General features: G+C 37.1%; 1 protein-coding gene across 4 annotated transcripts in view; it reads left to right on the top strand.

Moving 5' to 3' along the window:
• Nucleotides 1-15879, top strand: part of LDAH (lipid droplet associated hydrolase) — a 112622-nt gene that overhangs the window by 78109 nt on the left and 18634 nt on the right. For 2 of the 4 annotated variants that reach the window (XM_045884170.3, XM_045884169.3), the window contains 2 exons: nucleotides 470-704; nucleotides 15592-15674. In XM_045884170.3, coding sequence (XP_045740126.1) covers nucleotides 470-704; nucleotides 15592-15674 — 318 coding nt within the window. Of the gene's footprint in view, nucleotides 1-469; nucleotides 705-6914; nucleotides 6974-15591; nucleotides 15675-15879 lie in introns of all 4 variants that reach the window. The other 2 variants (XR_010405448.1, XM_064571911.1) reach the window with 2 other exon arrangements.

The following is a 15879-nucleotide window of genomic DNA, read 5'->3' as shown; positions in this document are numbered from 1 at the left end:
GATTATCTTTTATTGGTAAGAGTAAGGAAAAGACATTTTCCAAAGTGAACTATCCCCAAATATAATCAGTAAAAGAAATGCTGACTAGAACCAGGGTTCTTTATGTAGCTCTACTTTTTTCTGGTATCACTAGTCAGTCGAGGTGGTGTAACTACTGAGATGGGACATGAATTCCTAATTCCAGCAGCCTTTCAAAAGGATTGTGAATTGCTGTCCCAGTCAGGAAAGTATCTAGGAATCTGACATGCTCCTCACCCTAAAAATTAACCCCAGTAACTCAAGGGGACATCCTTATATTCTCCCCCAGATGGCTTGTGCAGTAAGAAGACAAGCAGATGGTGGTTCTCTTTCACAACAGATCTTTAGTCATATTCTGAAACCCCATTTGTCCATACTGTATGGAAGAAACAATAAAACAGTGGGTTATCCCTTAAGAAAACTTCTCATCAAAGTATGTTTTTTATTATAGATAATTCGCTCCTTTCTGCTCTTTCCAACAATTGAGCGAATGGCCGAGTCACCAAATGGCAGGATCGCCACTCCACTTCTGTGCCAGCTTCGATATGCTCTCTATGTTTTTGCCTACCTTCTACTTAAACCATGGCCTGAGAAAATCAAGTCCTTTGTGATCAGAATTGGCCTTCGAATGATGAACCTGCAGAGCGAATTTTCGGTTCTGAATGTATTAGAACCATTCTGCCTTGGTAAGCACATTTTAAAATGTGTATGTTTTTCCATCTCTTTGTGTCTTCCTCGCTTTTTTTCTTAAGTGTTTTATAGTTTTCAGAGTACAGATCTTTTACCTGTTTGGCTAGGTTTATTCCTAGGTATCCTGTGGTTTTTTGGTGCAATTATAAATGGGATCGATTCCTTGATTTCTCTTTCTGCTGCTTCATTATTGGTATATAGAAATGCAAACAGACTTCTGTGCAGTGATTAAAAGAATGAAGTCTTAACTGACTTGCCATTTGCAACTACATGGATGGAACTAGAGTATATTATGTTAAGCGAAACAAGTCAGAGAAAGTCAGAGAAAGACAAATACCGTATGATTCACTCGTGTGAACAACTGATGAACATAGGAGAAGGGAAGGAAAAATAAGATAAAGAGAGGGAGAGAAACCATAAGAGACTCTTAACTATGGGCTAATTGGGTGATGAGCATTAAGGAGGCACTTGATGTAATGAGCACTGGGTATTATATGTAACTGAAAAAACACTAAATTCTACCAATGAAACTAATAATACTCTATGTTAACTAACTTGTATTTAAATAAAATTTAAAAAATAAAATTTAAAAATAAAAGAAAGGAAAAATAAAATGTATATGTTTATTCTAGTATCAGAAAGTGGTAAGAGAATAACCTCAGACAGTCGGTGAATATTGACCAAGGAATTATTTGTTGGTTTCTTTCTCCCAAAAGCTTAAAAAAAAAAAAAATAGACATAAAATAAAAATAGAAGGTTTAATTTTAATTTTCATCAAGCTTTAATTTTAAAACTTATCCTTCTGATTCTCCACCCTAGCTGTCAGATGGTGGGAAAAATTCTGTATATAGTACATATGTAATCTTTATAGGAATCCAGGGGGCACCCTGTTAGTCCAGTGTGAGAACTTAGGAGAAACCAGCCAAGGAAACCAGGCCCAATATTCCTGTAGAGTGAACAGGCAGTGCTTTTATTTTCCTCTTTAAATGTTTTTGGAGGGGTTTAAATGATAAAAGTAATAAATAATAGTCATAGTAATACAACACTGGGTGTTGTGCTGATTATATTTTCTGAATGTGCCAGGAAATATTTGCTACTTTACTTTTTGGCTTCAACCCTGGTTTGTAAATGTAATCTGCCTTTTTAGTTAATAGTAATTAGAATATTTATAAATCATTTTCATAATAAAATAATCCTTTCTTAAATGAAGGGGGGGGAAATCGGAGGGGGAGATGAACCATGAGAGACTATGGACTCTGAGAAACAAACTGAGGGTTCTAGAGGGGAGGGGGGTGGGAGGATGGGTTAGCCTGGTGATGGGTATTAAGGAGGACACTTACTGCATGGAGCACTGGGTGTTATGCACAAACAATGAATCATGGAACACTACATCAAAAACTAATGATGTAATGTATGGTGACTAACATAACATAATAAAATAAAATTGATTTAAATAAATAAATAGATAATCCTTTCTTAATCTCTAGCTCAAAAAGTTATTGTAGGATTAAATATGATAATGTATGCAAAGTATCTATATAATATTTTATTTATAATAAGCCTTCAGTGAATGATATAACAACAGTTGCAGCAGCAGCTAATGGCACTGTTCTAAGCTTTTACTTGTAGTCCTCAGAACTAATCAGGTTTGGGTATTTTACTGTTGCCATTTTACAGTTGAAGATACAGAGATACAGAGAAGTTACATGATTTGCACAGTCATACAACTAGTGGGTAGTGTTCAAACTTTGGCAATCTACCACTATGCTAAAACTTCCTTTTACCATAACTGCTACTATCATCTTTTTGCCCCAGTTGATCATAAAGGCAGGACTCCTGAATAAAGCTTACCATGCTCACCTGCGTTAAGAGTGCCACACTAAAAAAAAAGAGTGCCACACTATCATGTATATAATGAATCTAGAAACAAGTCACAGCCCTGTTGTACAGCTACAGATTGGTTGTATGAGGTATTTTTTCCAAATATGTAGTAAGAAAAGTGATTGCAAATACAAAGTTCAAATTATTTTCTGTATTTGTAGATTTGTGTCTGTTCCATACTCTCTCCAACCCCCATTCTTTATTATAGACTTAGCATAGCAGTGGAAGAAGATGAGATAGGAAGAAGGGAAGCAGGGCTAGGGACAGTTATAAAAACCACCAATGACCGAAGTTGGAGAGGCCCCTTAAAGACGTGGTCCGGCCCCTTATCCTTTCCCTCCTATTATAGAAGAGAAAGAGATGCCCTAAGTGAGAAAGGCATTGACTGCAAGTCAGAAACCCTTCCCCTGTCTGGTTCTTGGTCATTGATCAGACCAGAAGTTAGACTTGATGATTTCTAAGGGCCAATACACCTTTGGAAATTATTTGAGACCAAATGGAAGTTACTTGAAATTGCGGCAAATGAATATAAAATTACTCCACATATACTTCAATAAATCATTTTATTTCCCTAGACATAAAAATAGAAATAGAAGGTTCAATTTTAATTTTCATCAAGCTTTAATTTTAAAACTTATCCTTCTGATTCTCCACCCTAGCTGTCAGATGGTGGGAAAAATTCTGTATATAGTATATATGGACTCTTTATAATAATCCAGGGGGACCCTGTTAGTCCAGTGTGAGAACTTAGGAGAAACCAGCCAAGGAAACCAGGCCCAATATTCCTGTAGAGTGAACAGGCAGTGTTTTGGTATTTTTCTTTTTACCCTATAGAGGAGATTATAAAAAGCATTTTCCAGTTAGGGACTCCATTTTCCTCCAAGGAATTCTGCTTCCAGGAAAATGGAATGGATGTACTTTTCCCTGCTTTTCCTACTAAGTACCAAAACCCCTGCATATTCAGTAACATGTAGGAAGGCAAGAGAAAGAACACAGAGAAACAAAAAAATAGAACAAACAGAAAACAAATAATAAAATAGCATTGAAGCTCTAACATACCAATAATTACATTACATGTAAATGGTCAAAATACACCAATTAAAAAACAAAGATTGGCAGAGTGGATTAAAAAACATTACCTAAGTATGTGCTGTCTTCAGACATCCCGGTTCAAATATAATTATATAGGTAGATTGAAAGTAAAAGAATGGAAAAAGATACATCATGTAAACATTAATCAAAAGGAACCAGGAATGACTGTATTAATATTAGATAAAATAGACTTCAGAGCAAAGAAAATTACGAGGGACAGAGAGGGACATTGCATAATAATAATAAAAGGTTCAGTCTACCAAGAAGACAGAAGACATAGCAATCCTAAACGTGTGTGCACCAAACAAGAGAGCTGCAAAATATAAGAAGCAAAGCCGATAGAACTGAAAGGAGTAATGGACAAATCCCCAATTACAGTTGGGTACTTAAGCACACCTCTCTCAACAGTTGATAGAACAAGACAGAAAATTAGCAAGGATATAGAATTCAACCACAGTATCAACCAACAGGATTTAATAGACTTTTATAGAACACTTCACCCAAAACATCTGAGTTTCAGATAGGCATTAGATAGGCAGCCACCTGTGCTTTGCTTATACCTCCTTAGAAATAGTTTCTAAACCCAAACCAGGACATGGGGTATATGAACGTTTTATTTGTTTTTCTGTATACGTTTAGTGACTATGTAACACATATGACATATAGTCAAGTGTTTAATGTTTTTAACTAAAAGAGGTAATTATATAAAGGTATTTTCCAATTTTTCTACACCAGAGTTCTAAGCACCCTCTTTGAGAAGTGGGCTGATTAAGCTGCACATAAGAGAAAGGAATCATCCATCCAGCTGTAGCAGTTGACCTGCTATGTCTTCCAGAGACCCCAAGTGCAGGCATCAAGAAACAGATAGTTCAGGGGCGCCTGGGTAGCTCAGTTGGTTAAGCGACTGCCTTCGGCTCAGGTCATGATCCTGGAGTCCCGGGATCGAGTCCCGCATCGGGCTCCCTGCTCAGCGGGGAGTCTGCTTCTCCCTCTGACCCTCCCCCCTCTCATGCTGTCTCTCTCTCTATCTCATTCTCTCTCTCAAATAAATAAAATCTTAAAAAAAAAAAAGAAAAGAAACAGATAGTTCGGACATGACACACTACCCTCCTTGGCTCAAGGCAACCAGTCTTCCAGCCACATTGCTGCTTGGGGAGCCCTGGGATTCCTTTTCCACACAACCACTGTAGAGTGATACTGTGTGCAAATTAGACTCTAGACTGAGCTCCCAGCTGCCTTGCTTCATCTCTGTGCCAAACAACTAACGTGCAAACAAACTTCTGGAGCACAGCTCTGCTATTTCTGCCATCCTTCCTTCTCCGATTTTCTATTCTCTTTGTTCTAGATCTGGCCTTCTGATGTTCAAGTGAGCGGTACTTCAGGGGTCTTTTTCCCTGTTACCCACTCAGTCTGTGTACCTTGGGGAAAGGCAAAGCAGGCAAAAATTACTTGTCCTTTTTCTTTGGGTTCTTGGTTCATGGTTTACATGGGTCTTAATTAAGTCTCCTGGGAGTGACCCTAGGCTGATCCTTAACCAAGCATTTCAGTCATCCTAGCCAGCCTCTTCCTACCTGTCCGCTTGGGATCCCACATCACCCTGGTCTCCTCTTGCAACAAGTACTCCGGAAACTGCCTTTGCCCGGGCTTGCCCTGGCTACCCCTTAGGTGATTCCCATTACCTTGCTTACTATAAAAGGAAGACGGTCTCAGCTGAGCGAGACCAATACTCATAAGACCTGGGCTTTTGCAAATGATTAATGGGCTCCTGCCGAGCTTATATCCCATGAATGGTGAAGGTAATCAGTATTCAAACCAACCCACTTGAGTCGGAAGGTATGATTTTTAGGTTACACAAAGAGAGGGCTCACCAAGGGAAAGGAAGACTGGCTCCAAGATCATTCTCGGTGGTCTGTGCCATCCGTGACATCCCCTGCAGACCTGTTTCTCTGGCTTTCCTGTCATCTAGACAGTGACCTTTAACACGCCCGCTTGACTTTTAGGAAGCCTTGCAGTGTTTGCACATTATGTAATGTCTGTGCTCCAGTAGAAATCTCACAGAAACAAACGGAGGAAGTTTGCTAGTCCAAATAGTGGATAATAAATCCTGCCCTATCTAGATAGACACTGATTTTCTGTATCCTTTAGTTTATACACATATTTTTTTGTTGTAGTAAGGTCTGAAAAATTCAAGGAACCAAAATATTCAAGTATTTCAAATGCTATTGCCCTTTTGGCAAAGAAGGCACTTCCTACAGGCTGGGAGTCTACGCATTAGCCTTCTTCAGCAGATTGAGGGAGTGAAACATCACTTCCTACCCAGCATTCAAAGAGTACCCTAATTCTAGTTAGCATACTTTATAAACTGTACCACCATGTTCATCAGATCAATTTGCGTAATCAGATTGTTTTAAATGTTGTTTTTAAAGAAAATATATGGGGTTTTTTTTAGCTTAATTTTAATTCTGGAATGTTTGCTACTGCATATTTTCTTTACAATAGATGTTCTTCTGTTTCATAAGAAATAGGCTTTTCACTGAGACAGCTAAATTGGATCTCTTGATCAAAGCTAAAAGCAAATATATTTTAGCTTAGCAATATCACAGGTCAAGATAATTAAAAAATATTCTAGGGTCATTAGTTAGGCCAAATTCATGTTTTAATTCATATCAGTTATCTATCTAGAAAAACATAGTGCAGAGACAAAGGGCATTCCTGGTAGGTTCTGTTACTTTGTTGCATACATTCTTATAAAGAAAACTTTCATTATCTATCCTTTCCTTGATCTATATGGAAATAACTGTTTTAAACATGTACAGTGATATAAAAAGAACACACTTCTTCTCAAAATATTTTTAACTCAATCTCAGAATAATTTTTTGAGTAAGACAAAACCAGACTCCCATGTTACCTATTCCCTAATTTATGTGTGTAGCTTAGAAAAATCTATTGTTAAAAGGCAACTGCAGCTTTAATAATTCGTGGAAATTTAGCCTAAAATGCAACATGACAGAAAAGTTTTGTGTGTGTGTATGTGGTCAGTATTAGGATTTAGGACAAAAGGTGATTGGATACAACACTAGGATATCACCTCAGATTTAGAATTCAATGATTCAATGAAAGTTTTACTATTAACATAAGAATAAAAAAAAAAAGTTTTACTATATTTTTCTAAAGAAATTTATATGTATATATTATCTGCTACTCTAAAAAGTTGTATTATTTTTCCCCAAAAGAGAAAAAATCGTACACCTTGAGTTGTGTTTTTCCCTTTGGTGAACTCAGCATCACAGAGGTAAGATGATCTGTTTGCAGACTAAATGGATGGTTATAATAACCAGTATAATGGCAAAATCAAACAAACGGGGGCATTCTACTGTGAAACCTTACAGGAGGCTCTAGATTACCTGTCACCAAACCAGCAAGACAACTTGGCTTCCAGTCCCCAAGTTCTACCTCGGAAAACTGTGTGTGCATCTGCCCCGTATCACTCACTGTGGGTGTACCTCTCTCTGCATTTTCCCTCACTGCTGAGACCAGTGCTTTATGAGGCCTAATTTTTGGTCAGTCTCAACAGAATCTCTTAGACTCTCCCTCTTCCCTGCAGTGATTTGTGCTAGTCTTATACCAGTACCTCCCAGCTCAGCTCACCAGTGTCCGTGTGTGTCTGCCTTCAGTTCTGGTCTCCACTGTAACATCAGCTCATGCACCACTTCAAGGAAAGCAGCAGGTTTTTCCTCCTGGCCACCCCCCCCACACACCTCCCAAAAAAACCAACACCAGCTCAGTCCCTTCCCATTTCATTTAACAACGCTTACTGACACCTGCCATGAACCAAGTACTCAGCTAAGCCCTGAAAAGAATAGTAAATGAAATAAAGCTCCTGCCTTTAAGCTCACTTCCAGCATGGCAAGGGAGACAAATGTGAAGAATTGTCATCTGTCACAGGGCTATCATGAGAACAGATGCCCAGCATGAGTGGTGCCAATAAAGGAGAAATCAGTTCTACCTAGGTAAGGAAGGGAGAAGACAAATGAATTTGGACTTGAAGATGAGTTGGGATTTTTCTAGAAAGACAGAATAGCATCAAGACAGGTGATGGAGTTCAGCAGAAAGCAGTTTTCCATCGTAGATTATGTGTACTTGGAGAACTTAGTGATGCCATCTGACCTGTGAGCTGAAAGTCTTACTGGTCTTCCAACGTCAGCCCCCACTCCTTTCATTCCATTAGCCACTCTCCTGCGAGGGGAAGTCCTGTAGTGATACTTGAACACTAAGCAGGTTTCAGAAGATACAGTAGCAAATAGAATAGAATATTAGACTCTTCGGTGAGTTTTCTTATACCTCTATTTAGATTTGTAATGGGAAAAAAGTAAACAATTCATTCACATTCTTCTAAATCATTCTCTTTCCTTCATGTTCATGTTTTTGTTTCCATTACTCCTGCTCCTGGATATTTCCTTCACAGTGGTGCTTGAAACTCTGAATTCTGCTGGGTTTCCAGGAATGCTGTTGACAGTCATTGCCAAGAGAAATGTGTTTTCCCCTTAGGAAATTACATGTCCATTTGGTATTATTATTTCTGACCACTGTGTTGTGTTATGAGCATTTCTGAGGAATGAAAAAGATGGCTTCCTTGGAGCAATTACTGGAAAGGAAACTGGTATGTTACTTTCTTTAAAAAAAAAAAAAAGTATATACCCAGGGGCACCTGGGTGGCTCAGTCAAAAAAAAAAAAAAAAAAAGTATACTTAGATCAGAAATTATCAGGGGAAAAAAAAGAATAGAAATAAAGATAGGGTGAGGTACATTCCCTGATTAAAAAGAAAAAAAATTTACTTTTAGAAATATAAAATTCCTTATAAGTTATTTGAATTTTTAAGTTGTTTCTGATTCAGGAATAACACTACAGAAAAGTGATTAAAACATGAATGTTTTTACCTCCATGAATTATCCCAAAGTAAACTCCCATGTAACTCCCACCCAGCTCAAGAGTCACTGTTGCCTCGATCTCAGAAACCTCCCTTATTGGCCCTGCACATCCAAAAATCCACTTCTGAGCTCATTTGGGTTGTTGACAAAGTCCAGTTTATGTGACTTTATGACTGAGGTACCCACTGTCTTGCTCACTGTGAGCCAGGGGTCCCTCTCAGCTTCTAGAGGTCACTCTTCGTTCCCTTCCACATGAACTCTAGCTTCAAACCAGCAGTGGTACTTCTAATCCTTTTAGCACTTTGAATCTCTGACTTCCTCTTCTCCCACCAGCCAGAGGAAAACTCAAATTTTGAAGGACTTGTGTGATTAGGTTAGGCCCACCAGGATAATCATCCTTAAAGTCATCTCTGCTGTATAGCATAACCTAGTCATGGGGGTTAGATGTCATCAGATTCACAGGTGACACCCACACTCAAAAGGGAGGAGACTGTAGAAGGGCAAGGATTATCTGTGTCAGCTTAGAATTCTGCCTACCATAGACCACTATTTTCTGCTGCTCTTAAATGCTACCTCTGTCTGTCAAAAACCCAATATCCATATATGTGTAGTCATTTCTGGAAGAGTTTATATAAAATCAGTATTATTTCTTCCTTAAATGTTTGGTAGAGTGGACCAATGAAGTCCTCTTACCCTGGAGTTTTCTTTGTGAAAAGGCTTGAAATTACAAATTTAATTTCTTTAATAGATAAAAGACTTTTCAGGTTATCTGTTTGTTTTCAAGTAAGCTTAAAATTTGTGACTTTGTTCATTTTATCTCAGTTGTTGAATTTCTTGGCATAATGTTGTTTACAAGATTACCTGATTATCCTTTTGGCGTCTGTAAGATCTATAGGGTGTCACTTCTCTTTCCTGATATTGATAATGTTTTATATCTTATGTCTTCTCATGTATTTTTTTTTCCTGATCAGTCTGGTTAAAGGCTTATCAATTTTACTGAACTTGTTCTTGTTTTCATTTATTTTCTCAGTTGTTTTACTGCCTTCTGTTTCACTAATTTCTGCTATGAATATTATTTACTTTATTCTCCCTACTTTGGAGTTAATTTTCTAGTTTCCTACAGTGGAACTGAGGTCATTCATTTGAGATCTTTTTCCATTTCTAAAATAGGTTTTTAGTGCTTTATAAATTGCTCTCTAAATACTACTGTGGTCATGTCCCACAAATTTGGATATGATGTGTTTTTATTTTTATTCACTTCACAATACTCTCTTATTTCCCTTTAGATTTCTTCTTTGACCCAGGGGTTATTTCAAAATGGGTTATTTCATTTCTATATATTTGGCGATTTTCCAGGTATCTTTCTGTTATTGATTTCTAATTTAGTTCCATTATGGCCAGAGAACATGTTTTATATGATTTTAATTGATACATGTTTTATGGACCAGGATGTGACTTTACTTGGGAAATGCTTTGTGGATACTTGAAAAGAATGTATATTCTGTTCTTGATCAGGAGACTGTTCTATAGATGTGACTTAGGTCAAGTTGATTGATGGTGTCATTTTCTGTATCCTTACTGACTTTCTTTCTAACTGTTCTAATCAATTAGAAGATGAATATTGAAATCTCCAACTATATTTGTGGATTTGTCTGTTTCTTTTTATATTTCTATTAGTTTTTACTTCACATATTTTGAAGTTCAAATATATTAGGTGCAAAAACATTTAGGACTTTTATACCTTCCTGATGAATTGACCCTTTATCTCTGGTAATATTCTTGTCTCTGAAATCCAGTTTTTCTGATATTAATGTAGTCATTCCACCTTCCTTTGGGCTAATGTTAGCATGATGTATCTTTTTCCATTTTTTAACTTTTAGCCTATTTATGTCTTTATATGTAAGATCCACTTCTTGTAGGCAGCAAATAGTTGAATCTTGCTTTCTTACCCACTCTGCCTTTTGATTTGAATGTTGAGACAATTTATATTTAATGTAGTTATGAATTGGGCTGGCTTAAATCTGTAATCCTGACATATATTTTCTATTTGTCTCCTTTGTTCTTTGTTCCATTGTTGCTTTTTTCCTACCTTCCTATGAATCAGTTGGGTATTTTTTATGGTTTCATCTCCTTCATTGGCTTATTAGTCATTCTTTGTTTTGCTGTGTCAGTGGTCACTTTAGGATTTACAATGAACACCTTTAACTCTTACAGTCTTCAAATGATATTATACCACTTGAAGTATGCCATAAGAAACTTAACAACAGTGAGCCCTTTCTCCCTCCTAGCATTTGTGATACTGTTGTTATATATTTACTTCTTTGATATGTTATTACTGTTTTCGATTAAACAGTCAATTGTCTTATAAAGTGATATAAATAACAGAGAAATGTATTTTAAATTTACTCACATAATTACGATGTCTGATGTCCTTTATCTCTTTGTGTAGACACAATTTCTATCAGATATCATCTTGCTTTCAGTATTTCTCATAACATTTCTTGTAATTCCTCTGATAGTTAATTCTTTCAGCTTTTGTATGTCTGGAAATGTATTTTCTCTCCATTTTTGAAAGCTATTTTCACTGACTATAGAATTGTAGATTGGCAAGTTTTTTTCCCCTTTCATTACTTTAGAAATGTTCCTCCATTGTCTCCTAGTTACACCATTTCAAGAAGAAATCTGCTGTCATGTTAACTCTTGGTTCCTCTGTATGTAATACAGTTGACCCTTGAACAATATGAGGGATGGGGCACCAACCCCCTGTGCAGTCAAAAATCTGTGTATAACTTCTGACTCCCCAAAAATTTAACTATTAATAGCCTACTGTTGATCAGAGCCTTACCAATAACATAAACAGTCAATTAACACATGCTGTGTATGTTGCATTTTTATATACTGTATTCTTACAATAAAGTAAGCTAGAGAAAAGAAAACATTATTGAGAAAATCAGAAGTAAGAGAAAATACATTTACAGTACTGTCCTGTATTTATCAGAAAGAATCTGTGTATAAGTGGACCCACACACTTCAAACCCATGCTGTAAAAGGGTCAACTGTAAATCGTTTTTCTCTTAAGATTTTCTCTTTATCACTAGTTTGAAGCCATTCATTATATACTTTGGTATAGTTTTCTTCATGGTTCTTGTGCTTTGGGATTCTTTAAGCTTCTTGAATTTGTGGGTTTATGGTTGTAATATTTTAATATTTTTTCAGGTATTTTTTCTCTACCTCCCTCCTTCAGGGACTCCAATTACATGGTATATGATGTATGACACCACTTTGAAGTTCACTTGTGGTTCACCGAGGTTCTGGTCTTCCCCTTGCCCCCCCCCACCCCAGTTTCTTTCTTTCTGTGTTTCCTTTTGGATAGTACCTATTGCTATGTCTTCAGTTCACTAATTTTTCTTTTATGATATCTACTCTGCTGTTATCTCATCCAGTGTATTTTTCATCTCTAGAAGTTTGATATGAGTCTTTCTTATATCTTCCCTAATTCTGTTTAACATGCTCAATATTTCTCACTTCTCAAATATATGGAATAGGTTATAAAACTTTCAATATCTGTGAATACCAATTTTTAAAAAATAGCCTAATCTTGATATAATTAAAATGCAATAAAACTCACTCTTCAGTGGTTGTTTTTTAGTATATTCTCAGAGTAATGCAACCTTGATAAATGTCTGACTTTAGAATATTTTCATCACCTCAAAAAGAAACCCCATCACTCCCCATTTCCACCTTCCCCCAGTCCCTGTCAACCACTAATCTACTTTCTCTCTCAATGTATTTGCCTATAATGGACATTTAACATAAAAGGAATTATACAGTACGTGGCCCTTTGTGACTTGCTTCTTTCATTTAGCATGGTGTGTCCAGGGTTCATTTATGTTGTAGCATGTATCAGTACTTCTTTATTGCTCAATAATATTCATTTTATGCATATTTTGGTTTTCCATTCATCAGTTGATGACCATACAGATTGTTTCTACTTTTTGGTTATCATGGACAGTGTTGCTGTACATGTTCACATCAAATTTTCTGTGGACCTCTGTTTTCAGTTCTCTTGGGTTTGTGCATACAAATGGAATTGCTGGATATATGCGGTAACTCTATATTTAACATTTTGAGCAACTGTCAAACTATTTTCCAAAGTGCCTGTACCAATTTACAGTGCCACCCACAGTGTATGAGGGCTTCAGTTTCTCTGCATCCCTGTCAACACTGGCTTTTGTTTGTCTTTTTTCTTGTAGCCATCCTGTTAGATGTGCTGTGGTATGACACTGTGGTTTTGATTGCATTTTTTTGATGACTAATGATGTTGAGCAGCTTTTCACACACTTACTGGCCATCTGTACTTCTTTAGAGTAAGGTCTATTCAAATCCTTTGCCCATTTTTATTTATTTATTTTAAGATTTATTTATTTATTTTAGAGAGAGAAAGAGAGCGCATGCGAGCATGGGGGTGAGGAGCAGAGGAAGAGGGAGAGAGAAACTCAAGCACACTCCAAGCTGGGTGTGTGGAGCCCAATGGAGGGCTCAAGCTCATGACCCTGAGATTACAACCTGAGCCAAAACCAAGAGTTGGACACTTAACTAATTGTGCCACTAGGTACTCCCTTTTGCCCATTTTTAATCAAGTTTTATGTAAAGAGTTCTTTATATATTCTGGATACTAGATCCTTATTGGATATACGATTTTTTTTTTCATTCCTTGGGTTGTCTTTTCACTTTCTCGATGGGGTCCTTTACAGTGCGAACGGTGGTAATTTTTGTGAAAACCAGTTTATTTTTCCTTTTCTCAGTTGTGCTTTTAGTGTCATGTCTTAGAACCCATTGCCTCATCTGAGATCACAAAGATTTATTCTTATATTTCCTTCTAAGACTTTTATAGATAGATTTAATTGTTAAATTTAGGACTGTGATCCATTGTTAATTAATTTTTGTATACGGTATAAGGTAGTGGTCCAACTCATTCTTGTGTGTGTGTATATCCAGTTTTCCCAGCACCATTACTTGAATGTTTGCCAATTTTATTATCTTTGTCATTTTGGAGTCAGTTTTAACTATTTTTTTCCTTATTTTGGGTTGTATTTTCTTGCCTTGCATGTTTGATAACTGTTTATGGCATGCTTTACATTGTTAATTTTACCTTTTTGGGTGCTGGATATTTTTGTATTTATGTAGATATTCTTGAGCTTTGTTACAGGACAGTTATGTTATTTGGAAATAGTTTAATGCTTTCTGTTCTTGCTTTTAAGCTTTGTTAGTTGGTTGCAAGACACATGTAGTTGACAGCTAATTTCACCCCATTACCAAGGCAAAACTTTTCCAAGTTCTACAGTTGATACGCCATGAATTACGAGATTTTCCTGCTAGGCCAGTGGAAACAATAACTACTCCCAGTTTGGGCATTGTTCCCTCCCAGTCCTTTCAGGTGGTTCTTTCCCCAGCTTCTGGTGGTGTCCGACATGATAGTGCCAGTTAGTACTTAGCTGGAGCTGAAGAGAAACCCTCTGCTGATCTCTGGAGCTTCCTCCCCACCCCCTCTTTCAGCCGCTCTCTCCCCTCCACTACTCTGCCCTACAAAACCAGGGCACTCACCTCCCCAGAATACCAGCTCGGTCTCCTTGTTTTACAGTGTGTCCAGAATTTGTTTGAATCAGCGGTGGTAAAGTGACACACATGGAGAACTGCCTTTGGAGTAAGAGTTTATTACCTACAGTTCCCAGGAGGAGACAGGGTAGAAAGAAGGCATGAGGAAAGTGCAGGATGCCAGGGGCCACCTTGTTTGGATGGAGAGATTATTGACACTGATTAATTCCAGACAGCAATAGAAAAAAATATAAGTTTTCCAAAATTTTAGGTACAGCTAACCACTTGGTGAATAAAAACAGAATTTGTGCTTTCAGACTATTTAGTGAAAAGAAATTTTTAAGAGATAGTAAAGGGGCATGTGGCTGGCTCAGTCAAAAGAGCATGCGACTCTTGATCTTAGGGTTGTGAGTTCGAGCCCCATGTTGGGTGTAGAGATTACTTAAAAAAAATAAATGAACTTTAAAATAAATAGGAGAAGAAAACATCATTCACTAAAGGGAGTAGAAAGGAGAGTTGGAAATCAAAAGAAAGCAAAGCATATACAAAACAGGATGACTGGAGTCAGACCACATCTCTCTTATATTAATATATGTGACTGTGTTAAGTCCCTTTATTTAAGAGATACTTTCAAATTACATTTTTAAAGAGGTCTGCTTATGATTTCAAGAGACATACTTAAAACAAAATGAGGAAAGATTGAAAAATAAAGAAAAGGACACATATATCAGGCAGATGATGACAGAAAAGCAAGCAAAGTGACAGTAATACACCAATCAAAATGGAACCCAAGGCACACAGCATTTAATGAAAATTTGCAGACCAGTACAAGAAAGCTACATAAATTCACATTGTCTCTGATTCTCTTCCTCTTTCTCCGATATGTGACATCTTGAAACTGAGAGGGTCAACTTTGCTCATTATGCAGTCAGTACAATGGAACTAACCCTCAGTAAAAACTCTTAGGGAGCCTTTAAACCTATTTTAAAATAAACATTCATTTTAGTTGTAACTTTAAAAAATAAATAAATAAAAGGTCAGGAAAGTTTCACATTAGTAACTGCATGCAGTTTCCCTGGTATACATGAGTTAGCTGTAGAAGTGTGTGCTTTTACTCCTTAAATCACAAAAACACATCGATCGGGTACACCATACCATACCCCATCAGCTGTGGTGGCTGACATTCGGCAGTCCTGTCGCCGCTGTGTGCCACTGTCGAGAAAGGCAGGTGAGGGGAACATACCTCTCTTGGCCTCAGTGACACCTCACATCAGCAAGACAGTGCTTGCTGAAAGGAAAAGGGGGAACAGGAATTAAATCCAATTAACTTGACATTTGTGTTCGTTCTCTGTATTCTAAATGTTTGACTCTTTTTTTTAAATGTAGCTAATGTTGCCTACCTTGGGGGCCAAGAAATGATGAAGGTGGTGAAGAGAGACAACGAAACCATAAAGACATACTTACCTAAGGTAATCACTTTGGTGCCGCAAGGAAGTAAGTAGATGGGCAGAAATATTTACTGAGCATGAAGTGCTAGAATTGGTTAAGAGTCTGTAAGACCTCAAGGGTTTGTAGATTTCACATAGAGTTCTACTTCTAGTTCAAATAAGGCAGATCTTGAAAGTTGCATAGGAAGTAAGTAAAGCTGACTATACACTTCAGTATATTCTTAAA

This window comes from Mirounga angustirostris, unplaced genomic scaffold (genome assembly GCF_029215605.1).
Source record: "Mirounga angustirostris isolate CCGP_5_RB_7025 unplaced genomic scaffold, mMirAng1.0.hap1 SCAF_10, whole genome shotgun sequence".
In the NCBI taxonomy this organism is placed as follows: Eukaryota; Metazoa; Chordata; class Mammalia; order Carnivora; family Phocidae; genus Mirounga; species Mirounga angustirostris.
This window is presented reverse-complemented; position numbering and strand designations above follow the sequence as displayed.